Source organism: Balaenoptera acutorostrata, chromosome 2 (assembly GCF_949987535.1).
Source record: "Balaenoptera acutorostrata chromosome 2, mBalAcu1.1, whole genome shotgun sequence".
Taxonomy (NCBI): domain Eukaryota; kingdom Metazoa; phylum Chordata; class Mammalia; order Artiodactyla; family Balaenopteridae; genus Balaenoptera; species Balaenoptera acutorostrata.
The window spans coordinates 123,726,652-123,750,458 of record NC_080065.1 but is presented as its reverse complement, the minus strand read 5'-3'; the positions used below and the strand labels follow the sequence as shown (position 1 = coordinate 123,750,458).

General features: G+C 38.7%; 2 protein-coding genes across 2 annotated transcripts in view; both read left to right on the top strand.

Annotated features, from left to right (window-relative positions):
- Window positions 1-1,429: 1,429 nt before the first annotated feature.
- LOC103012659 (bromodomain-containing protein 8-like) lies at window positions 1,430-11,005 on the top strand. The gene is made up of 7 exons (XM_028163985.2): window positions 1,430-1,708; window positions 2,554-2,823; window positions 3,445-3,602; window positions 8,418-8,507; window positions 8,606-8,674; window positions 9,907-10,084; window positions 10,653-11,005. The coding sequence occupies exons 1-7, from the start codon at window positions 1,430-1,432 to the stop codon at window positions 10,701-10,703; spliced, it is 1,095 nt and encodes a 364-aa protein (XP_028019786.1). The 3' UTR covers window positions 10,704-11,005.
- An 875-nt stretch (window positions 11,006-11,880) lies between these two features.
- NME5 (NME/NM23 family member 5) overlaps window positions 11,881-23,807 on the top strand; it is a 37,163-nt gene continuing 25,236 nt past the window's right edge. Inside the window, exons 1-3 of the mRNA XM_007172209.2 lie at window positions 11,881-12,051; window positions 18,639-18,844; window positions 19,521-19,621. Of these exons, the coding sequence (XP_007172271.2) occupies window positions 11,923-12,051; window positions 18,639-18,844; window positions 19,521-19,621 (436 nt within the window). The 5' untranslated portion in view covers window positions 11,881-11,922. The remainder of the gene's footprint in view (window positions 12,052-18,638; window positions 18,845-19,520; window positions 19,622-23,807) is intronic.

Sequence of the window (23,807 nt, the reverse complement as noted above, 5' to 3'; positions counted from 1 at the left end):
AAGATACCGTCTTTGTGAGTGATAGTTCAATCAATCCAGGAGTTAGAAAATTAAATACAATTACAGTGTATTCCCAAAGCAGTCTGCAAACATGCATGTGATATAAGCAACGGAGCCCTAAAAGTTGGAGAAGTTTGTGGAGGAAGAGGTCCATTAAAGGACATAGATTTTGGGTTGGTAGAGAACATGATTTATAAGCTTAGCAAGCTAAATTAAGGTATAGGCATCTGAGGTGGGGGAAATAAGGAGACTAATGTAATGAGAAATCATATTAAGGAATAGTGAATTACAGGTACCAGGCTAAGGGGACAAAATAGAGCTTGATTTATGGAGGGCTTTGAGTGACATTGAGAAATTTGAGGTGGTAGCTATTGTAAAGCATTGAATAGGGAGACTCTATTCAGAGCAGGTTGGATGAAGAATAGAGAAACTGACCAGGAGGCTATCATATTTATTCAGATATAAAGGATGGGCATTGAGAAAAATTATTGTGGAAGAAAATTGGGAAGTGGACTTGTTTACTGAATATAAGAGCAGAAAGAGTCAAAACAGGACTAAGAAAATAGTGTTGATGATAGGCATAAGGAATTTCGGGAGAGCAAATTTTTGGGAGATGTTCAGAAAGAAAAGTGGTTTTAGTTTTTTAAGTGTTGAGTTGAAGGAGATGGTAGGGCACCTAAGGGGAGTTGACCTTTGGGTACATGGAGAAATGAGACCAGAATGCATATAAAAAGTAGAGGTTGAGAGATTTGGAAGCCACCTTAATAAAGATCGAAGTTGAAACCTCAAAGTAGCTGCATTTTTTTAAGGATGTGTTAAGGAAGCAGAGGCCCAAACAAGAACATAGAAGATGGATGTATTAAAGTTGTAAAAGGGAGAGGACGAAGGGATAAGAAAACCAGGAGTGCAGTGTACTGAAAGCAAGGAAAGATATTTTTAAAACTTGATTTGCAGTTCTCTTTCTGAGAAGTGAGAGCTGGATATGACCAGAAGGATGCCACAGGTATCTTAGTATGCATTGAGGATTTAATGGTTGATAGGTTAAAAGTGTCTATATGCTGAGGAAAATATCCCTTGTCCATCAAAATTGTTGCCTTGCAGTTGAGTTTAAGGGTGGTTTGGGATAGAGGAATTCATTTCAGCTAGCAATGCTCCAGTTTTTTCTCTTTTAGAGTATGGGGAAATCTAACAACAAATAATTATTGGGTGATAATTCTATTACACTATTTGATATAGGGCTTTTTCTTTATTCCCAATGACGGATCACTTTTTCTCCTGATGTCCCCCTTCAGCTAGTTTTTACTCTTCCTAATGTTGAGTCGAAAAAAATTTCTGACCCCTTATCTTTCTACCAAAATTGGGAGATGGAAATGCCTTAGGAATATTGATTTGAGTGAATTTAATGCATTTTTTTTCTGTGTATTTACAGATGGGGCATGAATGGGTTTGGTTGGATTCTGAACAAGACTATCCCAATGACTCTGAGTTGAGCAACGATTGCAGGTCACTCTTCAGCTCATGGGACTCCAGTTTGGATCTTGATATGGGCAGCTGGAGGGAAACTGAGGAGCCAGGGGCTGAGGAACTAGAGGAAAGCAGCCCAGGGAGAGAACCTCGTGAGCTGCTTGTGGGGGACGGAGGCAGTGAGGAATCTCAGGAAGAGGCGGAGCATGTCAGTTGCCAGAACCTCCTCCACTTTCTCTCTGAGGTAATGGGGAGCCATTATTTCCAAAGGTGGGAAGAATCTCAACTTCCTAAGAGAATGTTTACCCATACATACATCTACCACTCTCATTATTGTTTACTAAAATATAAGGTCCACATTGTCAGGAACTGAGTTCATTTCTGTCTCCAGCACTTGGTACTGATACAAAACATGTGCCAAATATGTACTTTTTGACTGAATGTTCTAAGATCCCAGTCGTTAGGAGCCTGATCATAGGAAGTGGGATTTCTGTATATAGGCCTATCTTTAGGAGTATCCTTGCAATTCATTCTTTCAGTCATGGGAGGTGACACTTGCCCAAACTCCCCTTGAAGCTTATAATGTTAAGACTTACAGGCAATATTTTGCAGTGTTCATATTTCCCAAGTGAAGGGCTGAGGACCAGAAATAAAGAGAATTGGACAGAGTTTATGTGGCAATTCTACACATTCAGTAGAATCTAGATCAAGACCAGCAAGAATCTGGTCTTGCCAATTGTTCACATATTGCCAATTCTATCTGCATTGTTTGTGGCAGACAAAGTTTTCAGCAGTTTTTTAGACAGTCGTTACCAGTTGATTCGAGTTGACACTTGAGATGAAAAATTAGAACATAAGCTCCTTGAGGCAAGAATCATGTCTATCTTGTTTACTGTTAGGTCCCTACCAATTAGCCCAGTACCTGTGTATATAAGATATTTGATAAATTTAAAATGACTGAATGAATCAATTAACGCTTACCATCTCAAACTTAGTCACAGTGGCAGTGTAATGATGTGGCATTATTGATATGTAGATGATGATTTCCACTGGTGTTCTTATACATGTAACAGTAAACTATGATTGCAGGTAGCTTATTTAATGGAGCCATTGTGCATTAGCAGCAAAGAATCAGGTGAAGGCTGCTGCCCTTCATCTGGCACCAGACAACAAGAGGCGAGGGGAATTGAAGCTACTGAAGGAGAGGGGGAGCCCTGCAAAGAGCCTGAAGAGCTTTCAGCCAAGGTAGACCCCTTGGTAGCTGAGAAGTCATTACTGGGAGAAAATGGAAGGCCAGAGGTGGCTCCACCTCCCTCAGATATTTGGGCGCTTCAGGAACAACCCACAGAGAGTGAAGAGGTAAGTGAATAACTTAAACCAGCTGTCTGATCAGTCCTCTGCACAAAGAGGCAGAGCAGTATGGTTAGAGCACATAGGCTAACTCCAGAGAGTTCAGTTACCTGGGTCTAAATCCTGGTTTTAGCATCAGCTGTGTAGGCTTAGGCAGGTTAGTGAACATTTTAGAACCTGAGTTTTCTTTGCTGAAATGGAATAATAGTGCTCTACTTTATAGGTGTACTGTGAGTTTTAAATGAGATAATTCACGTGCAGCACTTAACATAGTCCCTGGCTCATAGTAAGCAATCAGTAAAATTTAGAATACCATTATCATGAATATTATCTGGCCAGCTAGACTAGTCAGCTCCAGGGCCACAAGTAATAATGACAGTTTTAAAAGAAAACAGCATCTATCTAGAATAGAGTATGTTGCTTTTTTCATTTTTTCTTGGGATACAGAGTTCTCTAAGAATTCTTTGTCTTAGGTCTCGTTAAGTCACCTTTCTCCAACTTATTCTATAACTTTATATAACTGGCCTATTCTTACCTTAAGGTCAGCCTTCATTTACCCCATGCAGGAAAAATTACCTTGAAGGTAGTAAATCTCTTTGTAAACATTCCTTTGATTCCTGGCATTCCCAGGGGGAGGTTCAGCAAGAATCCAAAGAGGAGGACCAGAGTGAAGGGTATGTGTCAGAGATGGAAGACCAGCGTTCTTCAGGTGAGTGTGATGAAAGCTTCAGCATCCAGGAGACTCCTCTGGTGGATATCCTTTTCAGCCGTGCTACCTCCTCAAAGCTGTAAGTATAGACTTTTATCCCATGTTGTTAGGATTAATACTTTTACTTCTGTTTACGCCTATTTGAATTTGTTGCCGCGGACATTGATTACTTTTGTAAATTGAAAAGTAGAGAATTAGAGCTCGAAAACACTAGAAATAGAATTAAATATAATTTTACTGTATAAATAGAAGTCTATATGCTTTCATCTTATAAAACAAGACTTTTATCAACATTAAGAATCTCTTTCGGGGCTTCCCTGGTGGCGCAGTGGTTGAGAATCTGCCTGCTAATGCAGGGGACACGGGTTCGAGCCCTGGTCTGGGAAGATCCCACATGCCACGGAGCAGCTGGGCCCGTGAGCCACAATTGCTGAGCCTGCGCGTCTGGAGCCTGTGCCCCGCGACGGGAGGGGCCGCGATAGAGAAAGGCCCGCGCACCGCGATGAAGAGCGGTCCCCGCACCGCGATGAAGAGTGGCCCCCGCTTGCCGCAACTGGAGAAAGCCCTCGCACGAACCGAAGACCCAACACAGCCAAAAATAAATAAATAAATAAATAAATAAATAAATAAATAAGAAAATCCTTTAAAAAAAAAAAAAAAAAAGAATCTCTTTCATAAGTAATCCTCTCTATATTTATTCAGGAAATGTTGCTGAGTCAGATGGTCACTCAAGTCTAATATTATACAAACTATACTTTTTTTTTTTTTTTTTTTTTTTTTTTTCCACACACACACAGTGTATTTTATTTTTACAAGAGATAAATAGACTGACACCAAGCATTGTACATGGATGACCACAACAAAAGCAACAATGATTGCAATTACCAAACATGAAACACACTTATACTATGTCATAATATTGACATTCAGTCCAGTAATCCTCCACTGTAACAGCTCCTTTACTTTGCAGTGAAAATTGATTTGTATATTCTTTTCCTCTGAGTCCTTGTGGGATTTTTTTTTTTTAATTCAGACAGAAAGTCACAAAAATTATACTCATCCTCATCAGTTCACTCAGTCCCATGTAATTAATTTCTTTTTTTCATCTTGATCTTTTGTTAGCACTTTTATGAGTTCATCAGTTTTTCATTAGAGTTCTGAAAATGCTTATTCATTCAGTTCAGCAGTACAGTCAGTTACCAGAAACCTGTACTTGTCAGAGTCTTTTCCATGAATTTCTTGAAGATGAAACCCTTTTATAGGAACATATTTGCAAAATCATCAGAGTACACCCAGAACTGTCTGTAAATGACAAAAGACTTAAAAATGACCATGGTTAAAGATTTGATGAAAGTTCATAATAACGCAGTTGACAAGAAAATTAGTTATTTCTGAGATATACATTTTAAAGTAATAACTAGGATTATTACTTATAACATTATACCAGAACATATAAGATTTTTAGACGTTTCCTGTAATGTCTGAAACATTTATATTAACATATTTCCATACATATTTCCATACAAATACAAATATAAGATTTTTAGAAATTTCATGTAATGTCTGAAACATTTATATTAACATATTTCCATACATATTTCCATACAAATACAAATATAAGATTTTTAGAAATTTCATGTAATGTCTGAAACATTTATATTAACATATTTCCATACATATTTCCATACAACTACAAATATAAGATTTTTAGAAATTTCATGTAATGTCTGAAACATTTATATTAACATATTTCCATACATATTTCCATACAAATACAAATATAAGATTTTTAGAAATTTCATGTAATGTCTGAAACATTTATATTAACATATTTCCATACATATTTCCATACACATATAAGATTTTTAGAAATTTCATGTAATGTCTGAAACATTTATATTAACATATTTCCATAAAAATAACCCAATGAAAGTTTAGTATTAGTTGTTTTGTTTGTTTTTTTATACTGCAGGTTCTTATTAGGCATCAGTTTTATACACATCAGTGTATACATGGTCAGATGTATACTCAAGTCTAATATTATACAAACTATACTTTTAAAAATACTAAAACATCTCCTATTAACTTGAAATTAAAAATTATTTTTAAGTTATTATCACCCTTGTTCCTTTTTCACACATCTTGGGAAATTGTTTATATAATTGTTTTTTTTGTTTTTTTTTTTTTATTTTTAATTTTTGGCTGTGTCGGGTCTTCGTTTCTGTGCGAGGGCTTTCTCTAGTTGCGGCAAGCGGGGGCCACTCTTCATCGCGGTGCACGGGCCTCTCACTATTGCGGCCTCTCTTGTTGCGGAGCACAAGCTCCAGACGCGCAGGCTCAGTCTTGTGGCTCACAGGCCTAGTCGCTCCGTGGCATGTGGGATCCTCCCAGACCAGGGCTCGAACCCGTGTCCCCTGCATTGGCAGGCAGACTCTCAACCACTGCGCCACCAGGGAAGCCCCTATATAATTGTTTTTAACATAAGTAACTATGGAGCCAGAGGGCACATTTTAGAATCTTAATTTTTTTCAGTAAAGTGAATTTCTTTTTAAATCAGAAAAACAAAGTTATTTTTGTTATGTAACAAATAGTTCATCTTCTGGGCCTAGTCTTGTGTCTAAGTATTGAGAGAAGATAGTGTGAACTGTTTTTTTTTTCTTTGCTATATCCCAGATCCACCCACATTATCTGTGGGAAGGCAAACCAATAATTATTTTAGCCTTCTTTTGTTTAAGGTATACAACTGAACCATGCATATATATTTTTGTAAATAGCCTTCTTTTGTTTAAGGTATACAACTGAACCATGCATATATATTTTTGTAAATAGCAGATTTCAAATTTTTGTTACACAAATAGAATACAGCTAAAAACCTAGCTTGTTGAAGAATTGCTTCCTTTGCTTTTCTATAACTCTGTTTGTGAGTATGAGCAGATGGCATATGATGACTATCCCCAAAACGGGAAATCTCTAATAATCTGGGATGTTTTATCTCATGACATTTCAGCATCTTGAGACGCAAACACCACACTCTTATCTTAGAATTTAGCTTAAACATGAAATCTTTATTAGAAAGCAGTAGATATTAGTAATTGAGTCTGCTTGGCTAGATAGCTTAAGGGGAGATAGGCATTTGAGTTCTTGTGCTATCATTAGGGAACCTTAAAACTACTTTGAAAGATAGACATTCCCTAGGCCCCTCTTTTCTGGCTTCTTCCTTAGTCTGTACTGACTCTCAGGAGTAAAGTGGAACCTTTGGAGTACCAGTCTAAGTCTGCATATCCTTTCCACTCCCACACTGTTACTTGTAGTTGCTTGGCATGCATTTCCAAATAGATGGAAATAAAGGTAAGCAAGGGATTGTTTCTTAAAATATTGCAAAGGTGATTGATTATGAAGTTACAAAACCTATTGTAGTACCTTTCACGTAATGGAAACAATAAATATCTGTTTTGTGGCTATATGAACAAAATTGCATCAGTACCAAGGACCTATTGTTTATTCTGACTGATCAGAGACAAAGGAAGAGGTTTGCTTTGGGCTTTAAGTCCCTTGTTCTTGTAGGGTTCTGGGCTTAAGGAAAAATTGATTTTTGTGGTATGTAATTTAGATACAGGTGAGATAGTGCATCATGAAAATGAATAGTTATGTGGAGCTGTTCAAATTGGAGAATGATACGGTATGAGTTGTGCTCAAATGGATGCACACAATGTGGTACATAAAGCAAAACGAGGGTGTGAAACCTTAGGTGTGAAGAGAGCCTATTTAGAGAGAATAATGCCATGAATAAAGTGTGAAGTGTAACATGTTTAACTTTGGGGTAAATAGAAAACTTGCCAACTGGGAAAATTATAAAATGAAATAAAACATTGAGCAGTTGCATCTCTAAAGAAAAACTAAATAAATTAGGCAGTTTAGCCCAGAGAAGGAAGGACCATGAGGAGAAATGGATTTTTCTTGGTATTTTAAAGATTACTGTACGAGGACAGTGAAAAGGAAAAATATTTAAATTGTATAGCATTCAGATGAAGTGTAAGAATTCCTTGGGATATGAAACCAAGTATTTTTTCCTCTGGAAGTATGGGAGAGATACTTCTTTTTTTTTTTTTTTTTTTTTTTTAAAGTTTTACTTGATTTTATTTATTTATTTATTTATTTATTTATTTTTGGCTGTGTTGGGTCTTCGGTTCGTGCGAGGGCTTTCTCCAGTTGCGGCAAGCGGGGGCCACTCTTCATCGCGGTGCGGGGACCGCTCTTCATCGCGGTGCGCGGGCCTTTCTCTATCGCGGCCCCTCCCGTCGCGGGGCACAGGCTCCAGACGCGCAGGCTCAGCAATTGTGGCTCACGGGCCCAGCTGCTCCGTGGCATGTGGGATCTTCCCAGACCAGGGCTCGAACCCGTGTCCCCTGCATTAGCAGGCAGATTCTCAACCACTGCGCCACCAGGGAAGCCCAAGGAGAGATACTTCTTAATGTGGCATATTTCTGCATAAAAAACAGGACCAGATTCATTTATCAAATACTTATTTGAGCACCTAGTATGTACCGGGAACTTGGGAGACATCAGTGAACAAAGACTACTTTTATAGACCAGTTCTTTAGAGTCACAGGTGCTAAAGGGCAAATTAGCAAGATTCCAAAAGGCAAAGGCAGTTGCCTATTTTTAGTACACTTTACAAGAATGTAACCACTTCATTTGATAATACTGATCAGTAAGAGAATATTTATAGAGTCTGGGGTCCTTTATGAAAGCATGTTTTCATTCCTGTGGTATTATTTCCTTCAGATGTTAACTAGGAGCACTATGTGTTGAGGAAACCTTATCAAGCATCTAGGGGGAACAGAATACCATTTGTGAAGTTACTGTTTCTTTTCTGCTCTGCTTTATCCTGTAGTTCTGATCTAGACCATAGTGACCCTGTTCAGGATCACTTGCTATTTAAGAAGACTCTCCTGCCAGTCTGGAAGATGATAGCCAGTCACAGGTAGGACTCCAAGCCACTCTTGGTATTCACAGCCACTCTTCTCATTTAGGGTGACTTTCCAGGGTTTCTTCATCCTCTCTGGGTTTGTCCCTTAACAGGTTCAGCAGTCCGTTTCTGAAGCCTGTGTCAGAAAGGCAGGCCCCAGGATACAAGGATGTGGTGAAAAGGTCAGTGGAAAAGGGGTCAAGAAAGGTTGGTTGCTTTTATTTCTGTCTTTTCATACTTTATTTCACATCTGTTAGATTATTTCTTTATTTCATTTACATTACTTAAGCTCAAGATATATTTTACAGCTGAACAAGTTTATAAAGTTATGGTAAGCTCAGTCCTCATTTGAGAATATAGGGAACAAAAGGATGAAGAGTTTTTTATTAGTATTGACTTTTAAGTAATATGATCCATTTATTATAATCTTACATTAGCCTTTGGTAGTTTTTGACTGTTATTTCAGAGCAAAACTTTAAAAGGAACACTGTATTCATTCAGGCAGTTATAGGTATGCTAAGGCAAAGATGGTAATCCAAATGGATGTTATAAACACTGATTGATTGCAGTATTTTGGATTTTTATAGCATAGTTCATCTAAAATGCTGTCATAAACCAGTGTGTGTTAGTAGTATATAAAAGATCAGAAAAGAACCTTTGGATACAGACTCCTTAATTCTGTAGATGAGGAAACTAAGACTCAGAGGTGGTCATGACTTGTCTGTGATCAACAGTGAATAGCAGAGCTAGAACTAAACCCCAGAGTCTTACCTCCCAGTTCAGTCCTCTTTCTACGCTGCTGTGCCTTCTCTTATATACCCACTCTCTGTGTCGCATTATATAATATTTACCTTAATATTCACTTGATTCTCTTTTCATCTCCATGAAAAAAGAAAAAAAAACTCTGAGCTTTTGATTATACAGTAAAAACAGTTGATTAAATACCTAGTATATGACTACACATTGTAAACAATCGGTCAGTAACTACCCTGTGACAAACTGATCATTGGAGCTCTTTATAACTTTGATACCTCCAATTGTAAAGTGAAATGGCTGGGCCTGTGGGCTCTGGAGTCAGGCTGTTTCTGAATTGGAAACTAAGCTGTGTGACTTTGGGCAAGTACCTAACTTCTTTGATCTCAGTTTCCTCATTGCCAATTGTGATAATGGTACCTACCATATAGGTTTATTGAGAGGATCAAGTGAGTTCGTATAGAAAGTACCTAGCATAGCACTTGGCTTATTGTAAGCAGTTGTATGTTAGCTGCTGTTGCTATTTTATTATCTGATGGGGATTGTTATCTTTACTACTGTTTTCATTAAGAGCTGGTTAGTTCTTCAGGAGAGCATGATAGGTCACCACATGTTCCACATGAAGGTTTGATTTCCTCTGGTTTCTCTTGGCCACCTGTAGACCCATGGACTTAACTAGCCTGAAAAGGAATCTGTCTAAGGGACGGATTCACACCGTGGCTCAGTTCCAGAGGGACCTGATGCTGATGTTCCAGAATGCTGTGATGTACAATGACTCTGATCATCAGGTGTACCATATGGCTGTGGAGATGCAACGAGAAGTCTTGGAGCAGATTCAGGTACTGTAGGTAGAGAGCTTCAGGAAAAAAGAATGTAGTTTCTGGAATCTGATTTTAGAAAGTCTGTGAGAATAAGGGTGATGTTGAAGTGACCTTGTGTTCCAGAGTTTATGTTCAGAGGTGATTCAAGGACCTGAAGGACTGACATTGTACCTGCTGGTTTGGAAAACTCTGAGCCTCTGTGGGACCAGCTTTAATAGATAGTGAAGTAAAATAGTCTAGGAAGGCAGGCAGCAGTGAAGAGCTCTTAAGAAACCTGGGGATAGATAAATAATGGGCGCATCTGCTTCCAGAGCCTCAAGTCAGAGGGCTAAACATGCAAACCAGAGGCTGGAGTCACTGTCCATTTTTTGGTTGCTGTACCTGTTGGTATTAATATATGTTCACATTGTCCCATCTATAGGAGATAAGATATGGTAGCCAGAAGAAGACATTTGAGGGTTTCTTTTCTGGGCAGCTTCTTACTTTAAAGAAAAAAAGTGTAGTCGAATCTCTGCGGAGAAAGAAATAAAACTGCTTTCAAACCTCCATAAAGATTCATAGCTTGCTGTCTGCCTTGACCCTGTAGGTGCTGAGTATTTGGTTAGACGAAAGAAGAGACTTAAATAGTCTGGAATGAGAACTAACCAACCCCATGGAAGATGGGAAACCTGTTTTGCTAACTTGGAGCTGCTACCCTGAACTTTTCTGGAATTTGGATCTTTCATTGAGACTCCGACCTAGAGAAGATCCCAGTACTTGTTTACCACTTCTCTGTTGTCTTTTCCAATAAGAATAATGCCTTAACTTACAACCAAACAATTAAAGGTGCCCGTGGACATAATATAAAGAAAACACAGAAAGCTGAGATTTGGGGTTATGCCATGTATGTTGCCCATGTCTTTGTTCCATAGGCTTAATTTAGAGGTAAATAGATTAAACCTCTTTTACTGCTCTTTAAATAAATGTTATTTCACAAGTCGAAGATTGCCTTTTAATGTTTACAGAAGCTGGGAATAGAGGGGATAGCATTATTTGTGAAATAAGGAAGGTATTTGACATGGGTTTTCTTACATACACTGTCTGGAAGGGGCTGGGGTAGGACGAGGGAAAGTGTGTATGATTTGTCTCATCATTTATAAAGTGGAGATAATTGAAGTGTCCTTCGAATGGCTAGGAGGATGAAGTAAGATAAATTATGAGGAAAATGTTAGAAAACGTCTTTTGCTTTTAAGATTTGCAAGGGGAATAAAAATGCCTGTGGCTGGTTCCCTTTCTTGAGGAGCTAGCCAAAGGCTGCGAAGCGCTCTGCTGGAATTGGGCCTCTGCAGCCACCGTCTCTAAGCTGGGTTTCCGGTCTCCTAGCAACAACATGTGGTGACTCTCAAGGAGCCCGGGCTGAGGTGAGTGTCCAGATAAGGGTCGGATTCAGAAGGAATCTGGGGGTGCAGCCCACAGGGGGTCAGGGATTCTGCTTTCCAACCGGGCCTGACGCTAAGCTTCCCGGGGGGTGGGGTGGGGGGTGGGGCGGGCCGCTGAGCGGGCGCGGAGGGTTGCAGACCTAGTCTCCTCCTGCGCCCCCGGGGTCCTAGGCTTTCGGCTTGCTCCTTGGTCTCTCCACCTCTATGAAAGTGCTTAGGAAAACCCATGGCAGGACTTAGACGCAGAGTAGAAATCTTATTATTGAGACGCTGCTTGTTGAAAAAGGTATGACAGTTTCCAGCTTTATAAATTAATAAAATCAAGCACCTGTTAATGCTGTTTAGTCACAATTACATTAAATTTGGGGTGGGGGGAATGCCTGTTATTACAGTTGATACCAGTCAAGAATCTCTTAAATTGTACCCTGAAAAGCCAGAATGGAGCTATCAATGCCCCCCTCTCAGATCTATGTAGAAAAGACTCTGGCCATTCTCAAACCAGATATTGTTGACAAAGAGGAGGAGATACAAGATATTATTCTCAGATCTGGATTCACCATTGTTCAGGTAACTTCTGGGCCGGATGATCATGTTTTTTTTCTCTCTAGTGAATTAGGCTTTTCCTCCTTAGCTTTTAACTAAAATAGAATTTAAAATTCACTTATCTTAAGTAGAAGATATATTTGGAAACTCTTCTTAGGCATAGGGTTATATCCCTAAACTGTTATTTTAGATTACCTTATTTTTTTTTTAATTAATTAATTTATTATTATTTTTATTTTTGGCTGCGTTGGGTCTTCGTTGCTGCACACGGGCTTTCTCTAGTTGCAGTGAGCAGGGACTGCTCTTCGTCGCGGTGCGTGGGCTTCTCATTGCGGTGGCTCCTCTTGCTGCGGAGCATGGGCTCTGGGTGCGCAAGCTTCAGTAGTTGTGGCTTATGGGCTCTAGAGCACAGGCTCAGTAGTTGTGGCGCACGGGCCCAGTTGCTCCGCGGCATGTGGGATCTTCCCCGACCAGGGCTCGAACCCTTGACCCCTGCCTTGGCAGGCGGATTCTTAACCACTGTGCCACCAGGGAAGTCCAAGATTACCTTTGATTTTACCTTTTAAAAATGTTTATGTAAATGTGTCAGCCCATTTAGATCCTTAGTATTTAGCATGAAATTTAGGTTTATTCTTATAAGTATAAGAGTTATATGTGATAATATTACAAAAGTTTTTTCACATTTCAAAAGGATATAAAATGAGAAGTAAAATTTCTTTTTCTTCCATCTCTCCTCTCCCAGCTCAAGTCCTAAACTCCAGAGAGAGGCAACCACTTAACACTTTCCTGTTCTTCCAGGATTTTTTTTATGCATTTACAAACATTTTTCCCCCATAAAGTAGGACAGTCCCCTTCCCTTGACCCCCTTTACAAAGTCCCTCAGATAGCATTCCAGATCATTACATCTGAATCTATCTCATTCTTCCTAACTTCTATGTAATACTCTTCTGTACAGATGAGCCACAGTCTATTTACTTGGTCTTCTCTTGACTGTTGGGTGTTTTTTTTTTTTTAATTAACTTATTTATTTCTTTATTTTTGGCTGTGTTGGGTCTTAGTTTCTGTGCGAGGGCTTTCTCTAGTTGTGGCAAGTGGGGGCCACTCTTCATCGTGGTGCGCGGGCCTCTCACTATCGCGGCCTCTCCTGTTGTGGAGCACAGGCTTCAGACGCGCAGGCTCAGTAGTTGTGGCTCACGGGCCTAGTTGCTCTGCGGCATGTGGGATCTTCCCAGACCAGGGCTCGAACCCGTGTCACACCCCTGCATTAGCAGGCAGATTCTCAACCACTGCGCCACCAGGGGAGCCCTGTTGAGTGTTTTTTTCGGTTGGTTTTATTTCTTTTTTTCAGTTATTTACGAACGTTTAATGTTTTAAGCCTTATACTTGTTCTGCAGTTGGTAGTTTTGAAAATGAATATAGAGTGTTGTTAAACATTATCAAATTAAAAAAAATCAAATAGAATGGAATTTTTTAAAACATCTTTATTGGAGTATAATTGCTTTACAATGGTGTGTTAGTTTCTGCTTTATAACAAAGTGAATCAGCTATACATATACATATATCCCCATATCTCCTCCCTCTTGCATCTTCCTCCCATCCTCCCTATCCCACCCCTCTAGGTGGTCACAAAGCACCGAGCTGATCTCCCTGTGCTATGCGGCTGCTTCCCACTAGCTATCTATTTTACATTTGGTAGTGTATATATGTGCATGCCACTCTCTCACTTCGTCCCAGCTTACCCTTTCCCCTCCCCATGTCCTCAAGTCCATTCTCTATGTCTGCATCTTTAGAATGGAATATTTTTAATCTTCCTTTTTTCTCTACCATCCTTATTTGAAATTTCAGTTTTTTATTCTCTAATAAATATACAGTATCATATTGCCTATTGAATCTTTTTAAAAATAAAAAAAGGAGAAAACTCAGGCTTCCCTGGTGGCGCAGTGGTTAAGAATCCACCTGCCAATGCAGCGGACATGGGTTTGAGCCCTGGTCCGGGAAGATCCCACGTGCCGTGGAGCCACTAAACCCGTGCAACACAAGTACTGAGCCTGCGCTCTAGAGCCCGCGAGCCCCAACTACTGAGCCCACGCGCCACAACTACTGAAGCCCGTGTGCTTAGAGCCCGTGCCCCACAACAAGAGAAGCCACCGCAATGAGAAACCCATGCACTGCAACAAAGTGTAGCCCCCGCTTGCCGCAACTAGAGAAAGCCCGTGTGCAGCAACGAAGACCCAACACAGACAAAAATAGATAAATAAATTTATTAAAAAAAAATAATTTTAAAAAAAGTCTAAAAAAAAGTCTAGGTACCGTAAAGGAAAAGATTGATAAAAGTATAAATATAAAAAACTTGCACATGGCCAAATAAACATAATAAGCAAAGTCAAAACACAAATGACAAACTGGTGAAGAAGATTTGTAATTCATATCACAAAGGCTAATCTCCCTAGTATATAAAAAGCTCCTAGAACAGGATAAAAATTCAGTTGAAAATGGGCAGTACATGTGGATGGTCACAGAAAAAGAAAAACAAATGCTTCTGAAACATAGGAAAAGATGCTCAATCTCTAAGCAGGAAAAAAGCAAATTAAAATGACACTGAGATACCATCTGGCAAAAATATAAAAGTAAATGACATAACCCCTATGGAAGGGGATCTGGCAATTATCTATCAGTATTACAGATGCATATACCCTTAAACCCAGCAGTACTCTTCTGGGAATCTCTCCTATAACCCATGTATTAATATGAAGTGACCTATATCTAGGTTATTTTTTGCAGCATTATTTATTTACAAGCAAAAGATTGAAAACAACCCAGCATTAGAAGATTGGTTAAATTGACCCTGGCGATCCACCAAAGTGAATACTATGCAACTAATTATAAACCTCTCTGTGTCCTGTTATGGAAAAAAGCAAGATGCAGAACAATGTGTAGCTACTTTCTATGATAGAAAGAGAAAAAGTAATATATATTCATGTTTGCCGGTATTTGCAAAATGAAACTAGGAGATAAATAACCATTAAAAAATGGTTGCATATTGAGGGTGAGGAAGAACAGGCTGGGTTAGGACAGGGATGGGAATAAGATTTTTCATATAAGCCTTTTTATATTGCTTTGAATTTTTTAGCCCTGTAAGTATATTACTCATTAATTTGAGGAAAAAAACAAAGTATACAGGTAATATAAAGTTTCTAATTTGTCTTTTAAGTCCATATTTTGAAAAGAATTAGTGAAAAACTTAATAATTAAGGAGTTAATGATAACTATAAATTAAAACTTAGTGTTAAAAAAAAAACTTAGTGTAAATGCTAATATTTAACACTTGCCCTAGTCAGCAAGAAGTTTCAAACCAAAGAACGCCTTGCTATATTGTATGCTTCTTTTTTGTTTTAATTGTGATAAAATATACACAACATAAAATTTACCTTTTTAACCATTTTTAAGAGTACATTTCAGGGGCATTAAGTACCTTCACACTGTTGTGCAGCCATCACCACTATCCATCTCTAGAACTTTTTCATCATCTCAAACTGAAACTCTGTACCCATTAAACACTAACTCCCTGTTTAGCCCTCTCCCTACCCCTGGTAACCACTATTCTTTCTGAGAGACTTTCTGTCTCTATGACTTTGCTATTCCAGGTGTCTCATGTCAATGGAATCATTTGTCTTTTGTATTGTATGCTTTAAAAATAGGCTCTATTATAGGTGGGAGTTCATTGAACTTGAGGCTTTCTTGTTCCATCTAGGAAAAACCTCCTAAAATATGATGTATTCTTTCAGTAGGTGGCAGTCTTTCCTGTGTTACAAAGTAATGACTCCTCTTTGTGAAAATATTTTTTGTTGTTGTTGTTGTTTATTTCTATTTATTTATTTTTTGGCCGTGGCTGCGGGATCTTAGTTCCCCTACCAGGGATTGAACCCATGCCCTTGGCAGTGAAAGCACAGACTCCTAACCACTGGACTGCCAGGGAATTCCCTCTTTGTGAAAATATTAATCTAAATTCCAGGGCTTCCCTGGTGGCGCAGTGGTTGAGAATCTGCCTGCCAATGCAGGGGACACAGGTTCGAGCACTGGTCTGGGAAGATCCCACATGCCACGGAGCAACAAAGCCCGTGAGCCACAACTACTGAGCCTGCGTCTGGAGCCTGTGCTCCGCAACAAGAGAGGCCGTGACAGTGAGAGGCCCGCGCACGCGATGAAGAGTGGCCCCCGCTCGCCGCAACTAGAGAAAGCCCGCGCACAGAAACAAGGACCCAACACAGCAAAAAATTAAATAAATAAATTTAAATTCCAAAAAAGGTTTATCTGATCTAATTTTAAAGCAACTGATGGAATCACTGATGCAGTGTCAACTTTAGTTTAAGATGAGCCCTTAATTTTTAAAATTACGCTGCATTAGCTAGCATACCTGCAGAATATAGCTTCCCTTGCTTGTTAAGGGGTATATGGCAGATAAGGGCTTAATGCAGCAAAAAAAGCACTCAAATCAATATGCATAAGAATCACAAATACTGGCATATCTTAATTTTAAATAATAGAATCAAGGATTATACTAAATCAGGCACTGTTATAACTTCTCAAATTTCTTCTATTTCTTGACTATATGAATTTTAATATGAGAATAGATGTCAGCACCTTTTTTTTTTTACAGTACTGTAACTGATCCTTGACTAGTGAGAATGTTATGTTTGTCCAGTAGAGCCTGTTTATAGCATTGCTGACCTACCTAGTAAGCATCTCTACAAGATTCTTGCTCTGGGCAGTTTAGATCCCTCTCTACAAACCAAGCAATTTTATCAAGTTTCTGAAACTTGAAGACACATGATAGTTTTGGAAGGGACTTTAAGAGGTAGGTCACTTGGTAAAATTCACACTGTACTCTCAGGAAAATCTAACCCATTTTATTTTATTTACTTATTTAGTTAAATAAATATATTTATTTATTTATTTTTGGCTGCATTGGGTCTTCATTTATGCGCTTGGGCTATTCTTTAGTTGCAGCGAGCAGGGGCTACTCTTTGTTGCAGTACGCGGGCTTCTTATTGCGGTGGCTTCTCTTGTTGCGGAGCATGGGCTCTAGGTGTGTGGGCTTCAGTAGTTGTGGCACACAGGCTCAGTAGTTGTGGCTCATGGACTCTAGAGCACAGGCTCAGTAGCTGTGCCTCCTGGGCTCTAGAGCGCAGGCTCAGTAGTTGTGGCACACGGGCTTAGTTGCTCTGCGGCATGTGGGATCTTCCCAGACCAGGGCTCGAACCCATGTCTCCTGCATCGGCAGGCAGATTCTTAACCACTGTGCCACCAGGGAAGCCCTCTAACCCATTTTAGAAAGATGGATATCTGCCTTAATCTTGGAGATTTTTAGCCTTCACCTAGTAATTTATCTCCATGTCTCATCATCCTTACTCCAGTGAGAAGTTTTCCTTGATGTCTACTTTGAATCCCTCTATTATATTTTGAGCCCTTTCCCTCATGATCTACCTTTAATGGATTGGTAAACAGTAGTAATGGAGTGATTTTTTAAAAAATGTACTCAAGGGACCTCCCTGGTGGCGCAGTGGTTAGGAATCCACCTGCCGATGCAGGGGACACGGGTTCGAGCCCTGGTCCGGGAAGATCCCACATGCCATGGAGCAACTAAGCCCGTGCGCCACAACTACTGAGCCTGCGCTCTATAGCCCGCGAGCCACAACTACTGAGCCCACATGCCACAACTCCTGAAGCCCATGTGCCTAGAGCCTGTGCTCCTCAACAAGAGAAGCCACCACAGTGAGAAGCCTGTGCATGGCGACGAAGAGTAGCCCCCTCTTGCCACAACTAGAGAAAAGCCCACGCGCAGCAACGAAGCCCCAACGCAGCCAAAAATAAATAAGATGTACTCAAATAGTTGCTCTTAGGGAAAATGTGATGCTTTCTAATTGGAAGAATGACTGACTCAGCTTCTATGGTTTTTAAAATTTAATAATTCATTCATATAGTTTCTCATTTGTGAACAAAATTAACATTTATTTGTCCCAAACATTTCATATTCTTTCAAATTAACAAAGTTAATGCTAACTAACTATTCTTAAGATCATAGTGAATCAACATATTTATGGCAGAACCAGAATAAAGAATATACAACTTTCATGTTCAAGTGAAAAACTTGTTTACTGCATCATTATACTGCGTACTATTTCTAAATACCATAATGAGACCAGCTCCCTAAAATATGTAGGAAAATTTCACAATGAATATGAAAATATCACAAATAGGGAAAGATGAATTTGGAATATTCTAAAGTCCAATTTTGTTACTTTATACAAAGTATGTATTAACAGAATATTGATGATTGGCGTGTTTTTACTTTAAGAAGGAGGTATGATGAATTTGTCATTAACATACCATATGTTGAAAGAGGCTGCCCAACAGGAATAGTTTTTCTTAAGTAGGTTAAATAATTCTTATTTACAGCCTACATTTAACTTTCTTATCTTGACCTTTGTTCATAATACAAAAATAAATCTCAAATTTGTGGTCAGATTGGTACTAATTTCAAGTTATTAATGACTTAATGAGGTATTATTGAACTGTCAATAATGCTTTTGTTGATTTTGTTTCTCTTTTAGAGAAGAAAACTGCATCTCAGCCCTGAGCACTGTAGTAACTTTTATGTGGAACAGTATGGGAAAATGTTTTTCCCCAATTTAACAGCTTACATGAGTTCTGGACCACTTGTTGCCATGATATTAGCTAGACATAAAGCCATCTCTTACTGGAACGAACTCTTGGGACCAAGTAATAGCTTAGTAGCTAAGGAGACACACCCAGACAGGTAACTTTCCTAGGGGAGAAATGGAATCCAACTATGAAAATGAAAAAAAAAATCTGATTTCATTGTAATAGGAATTTCCTTTAATTTGAAAGTTTTCCTAAATAACCTGATTTTTTTTGGTGGTGGTGGAGGGCTGGGTAGGGGAGGTCCATTTTGTGTTTTAACTACTTAAATGTGTATTTTAATATCAAATACCACAAAAGGTCTCAGAGAATTTTGATTTATAACCATAAATATAACCACTAGCCTTATTTTTCTCTCATCTTTGAATTAAACTGCCACTGGTGTAGGATTTTTCATGGGAAAATTGGTATGGTATTTTATAGAATATTGGTAACACAGGACCAGAAACTCAGATTTTCAGCATTATCATTAATGTCTGGAAACCAGAGGGCATTGAGTTCTTGCACTTTGAAAATGCATTGCTTTCTCAGTTGTCACAAAACAACACCTCTTTTTCACCCAGATAACTCTTATTTTTCCAGTGTATCCCTCCCGCAGATTTAAATATACTTGACCCTCATGTAGATAGATTTATGCTTAAATTCAAAATAGATTAAAACCTCCATATGTGAGAAGTGGTGATGCTTCTGTAAAATTCCTAAATAGAATGTATATGTAAAAAGTAAAGAAAGTATGTCAGATTGGATGGTCATCATCTCTAACTTGCTTTTAGTCTAAGGGCAATTTATGGCACAGATGAGCTAAGGAATGCACTTCATGGAAGTAATGATTTTGCTGCAGCAGAAAGAGAAATACGATTCATGTTTCCTGCAGGTGAGTTACAGATGAGTAATTAGTCAGTTGTATCTACTTATTGTTTGCTTTCTCTTTTATTTTGGAGATATAGCTGGGAAGGAAGATAACAGGGATTTTCTCCAGTATATTCTGTTATATTTTCAAGTTGTAGTTACTTAACTTGAAGCCAAGAGTAGAAAACATTTTTCTCAGAACTAAATTGTGACCTCTAGGGAATCTTTTGAGAAGAGTTTACTTTTTTTTCTTTCTTTTCTCTTGGGTTTTTCTTCTTCTGTGTTGTAATTCCTTTTAGTTATCCCTAAATGCATCAGTCAAATTTGTTACACTTGAAAAAAGAATCTTCTTTGGAAATTATGACTGATTTGCCATTTTCTCTAACAGTTTACTGTTTGTCTAACAAACACTCATGGTTTTATGAAATTAATAGTTCTGAGGCCCTTTTTTTGTTTCCAACCTGTTATGAAAGTTATAAACCTTGTATAAGTGGGTATAATAAGGAGCAGCACTGAGGTTTTTAGTTTATTTTCAATAATATTTTTAGAGCAGAAAGGAATTTTGGTGATTTTTATTATAAAGAAAAGTCAAAGCATTGGGCAATTTTGAATTTTTTTTGGCATTTTTTTTTTCTCTAAGTAATTTAGACCTGTTCCTCAGTATTTTCTGCTGAAGATTTATTCAAAGAAAACTGAGAATTGTCTTGGAGATTTAAAAGTTCGGATTTTTGAACAAAAACTGTTTTAAAGATATCTGTACACAAAAGGATTTGCCTACTACATACTTTATTTCTGTGACAGAAATTTCTGTCATATCCATCCCATTAAGATATCTTTTTCATTGGAACTGTTTATTGTGGAATATTTACACAAAAGTAGATAGCATAGTATAATAAACCCCTAATGAACCCATCACCCAGCTTCAACAATTTTGGTCAGTCTTTTTTTTTTTCTAATTGAAGTATAGTTGATTTAGTTCAGTCTTATTTCATCTATAACCCCTGCTCCTACTTTTCCTGCTTCCATATTATTTTGGAGCACATCTTAAACATGAGATGTTTTTTTAATGTGGTAGATCTTTAGATTTAGTCCTATAAGTGAATTAGACTTTTCCTCCTTAGCTTTTAACTAAAATAGAGTTAAAAGCTGATTTATCTTAAGTAGAAGATATTTTTGGAAGCACTTCTTACTCATAAGGTTATATCCCTAAACTGTTATTTTAGATTGCCTTTGATTTTACCCATTAATTAATCCCCTAGATACAGTTAGACATTTGAGAAGCAGCAGTTGTAGGATAAATATAAATGATTAATTACCTACTACCTTGCAGATCTCTTGCTATGAGAATGTGAAGTTCTTGAGAGAAAGTTCTCAGAGTTTATGATATGAGCTCCCTCTTGCTTAGCAGTCAGTCAGGAACTATATGCAAAACCCTATATGATGAAGAGTCACTAAAGCAAGTTACAAAGATATTCTAAAACATATTCCTAATCCTTGAAAAAGCTAGTGCTCTTCCCTTCCCTTTTAATAGGGATGGCTGATTCAAAGCTTTGCTATATTCCATTCATTCAACAAATTTATTGAGTTAACTACTGCGTGCCAGAAATACAAAGATGAATAAGATGTCTCTGCTCTTTTCAAGAACACTATATTTTAAAAGTCTATAAAAATAAATATACAATGCAGTATATAAATTATGCCATGAAAAAGCTTTTAAAGGTATATTGAAAGTTTATCTATGTAAGAAACATGAAAACACTTTTTAGTTTCCCATTAATTCATCCAGCCCTATTGTCGAAAATCAGTTGGCCATATATGTAAGGATCTACTTCTAGATTCTCAATTCTGCTTCGTTGATCTTTATTGTCTATCCTTATGTCAGTACCATACAGTCTTAATTATTGTGGTTTCATAATAGGTTTTGAAATCAGGTTAGTGGAAGTCCTCCAACTTCCAAATAATAAGTGGTCAGAGACAAATAATAAATGGTCAGCAAAAACAGAGAAACAAACAATCCAAAAATGAAGTTAAGGAAACAGTTTTATTCACAGTAGCATCAAAAATAAGATATTTAATAATAAATTTAACAAAAGAAGTGAAATTCTTGTGCACTGAAAAGCACAAAATGTTGCTGAGAGAAATTCAAGAATATCTAAATAAACAGACATCCCTTGTTACTGGAAGAGTCAATATTGTCAAGATGGCAGTTCTCTCCAAATTGATTGATAAATTTAATACAATCCCTATCAAAGTCTATGAATGCTTTTATGTAGAAATTGACAAGCTGATTCTAAAATTTATATGGAATTGCAAAGGATCTAGAAGAGCTAAAACAATTCTGAAAACAAAAAACAAAGTTGGAGGACTTCCACTAACGTGATTTCAAACTCTGTTATGAAACCACAATAATTAAGGCAGTATGGTCCTGACATAAGGGTAGACATAAAGATCAGTGAAGCAGGGCTTCCCTGGTGGTGCAGTGGTTGAGAATCTGCCTGCTAATGCAGAGGACATGGGTTCGGGCGCTGGTCTGGGAGGATCCCACATGCCACGGAGCAGCTGGGCCCGTGAGCCACAATTACTGAGCCTGCACGTCTGGAGCTGGTGCCCTGCAACAAGAGAGGCCACGATAGAGGCCCGCGCACCGCAATGAAGAGTGGCCCCCACTTGCCACAACTAGAGAAAGCCCTTGCACAGAAACGAAGACCCAACACAGCCATAAAAAAAAAAAAAAAAAAAGATCAGTGAAGCAGAATAGAGAATCTAGAATTAGATTCTACATTTATGTACAATTGATTTTCGATAAAAGTACCTAGACAATTTGACGGGGAGAGGGTGGTCTCTTCAACAAATAGTGCAGAGACAACTGGATATCCACATGCAAAAACAAACAAAACAACTTAGACCCTTGGTTCACACCACACACAAAATTTAACACAACATGGATCATCGACCTAAATATAAGAGCTAAAAACATCTAGAAGAAAATATAGAAAATCTTCATTACCTTGAGTTGGACAAAGAGCTCTTACATATGACATCACAAGTATGATCTATAAAGGAAAATATTGATAAATTGGACTACATCAAAATTCAAAGCTTTTCTTCTTCAAAAGCCATCATTAAGAGTATGAAAAGGGGACTTCCCTGGTGGCACAGTGGTTAAGAATCCACCTGCCAATGCAGGGGACATGGGTTCTATCCCTGGTCCAGGAAGATCCCACATGCCATGGAGCAACTAACCCCATGCACCACAACTACTGAGCCTGCACTCTATAGCCTGTGAGCCACAAGTACTGAGCCCACGTGCTGCAACTACTGAAGCCCACACGCCTAGAGCCCGTGCTCCGCAGCAAGAGAAGCCACTGCAATGAGAAGCCCGCGCACCACAGCGAAGAGTAGCCCCCTGCTCGCCACAACTAAAGAAAGCCCGCGCGTGGCAACGAAGACCCAACGCAGGCAAAAATAAATAAATAAATTTATTTTGAAAAAAAAAGTATGAAAAGATAACGACAGACTGGGAGAAAGTATTTGCAAATCATATATCCGGTAAAGCACTTGTATCCAGAATATATAAAGAACTTTTACAATTCAATACTAAGACAAACAACTGAACTAAAAACTGGGCAAAAGAATAGGCATTTCACAAAAGAAGATGAATGGCTAATAAGCACATGAAAAAGTGCTCAACATAATTAATCATTGGGGAAATGCAAATTGAAACAATGAGATACCACCTGCATACCCACTAGAATGGCTATAATCAATGGCAAGGGTATAGAGATACTGGCATTCTCCATATGTTATTGTAAAATGGTACAGCCACTTTGGAAAACAGTTTGGTGATTTCTTAAAATGTTAAAACATCCACGTAACATGTAACTCCACTAGCAGTTCCACTCCTGGCAGCATCTACCCACACAAGAGAAATGAAAACATAACTCTACTTAAAAAACATATGTGAGGGCTTCCCTGGTGGCGCAGTGGTTGAGAATCTGCCTGCTAATGCAGGGGACACGGGTTCGAGCCCTGGTCTGGGAAGATCCCACATGCCACGGAGCAGCTGGGCCCGTGAGCCACAATTGCTGAGCCTGCGCGTCTGGAGCCTGTGCCCCGTGACGGGAGGGGCCGCGATAGAGAAAGGCCCGCGCACCGCGATGAAGAGCGGTCCCCGTACCGCGATGAAGAGTGGCCCCCGCTTGCCGCAACTA

Excerpts from the sequence above, each read along its gene's own strand:
- LOC103012659 (XM_028163985.2), top strand. The coding sequence starts at position 1,430 with ATGGGGCATGAATGGGTTTGGTTGGATTCTGAACAAGACTATCCCAAT. Across the intron at positions 8,675-9,906 it reads TACAAGGATGTGGTGAAAAG|ACCCATGGACTTAACTAGCC; the intron begins GTCAGTGGAAAA and ends GGCCACCTGTAG. Across the intron at positions 10,085-10,652 it reads AAGTCTTGGAGCAGATTCAG|GTGCTGAGTATTTGGTTAGA; the intron begins GTACTGTAGGTA and ends TTGACCCTGTAG.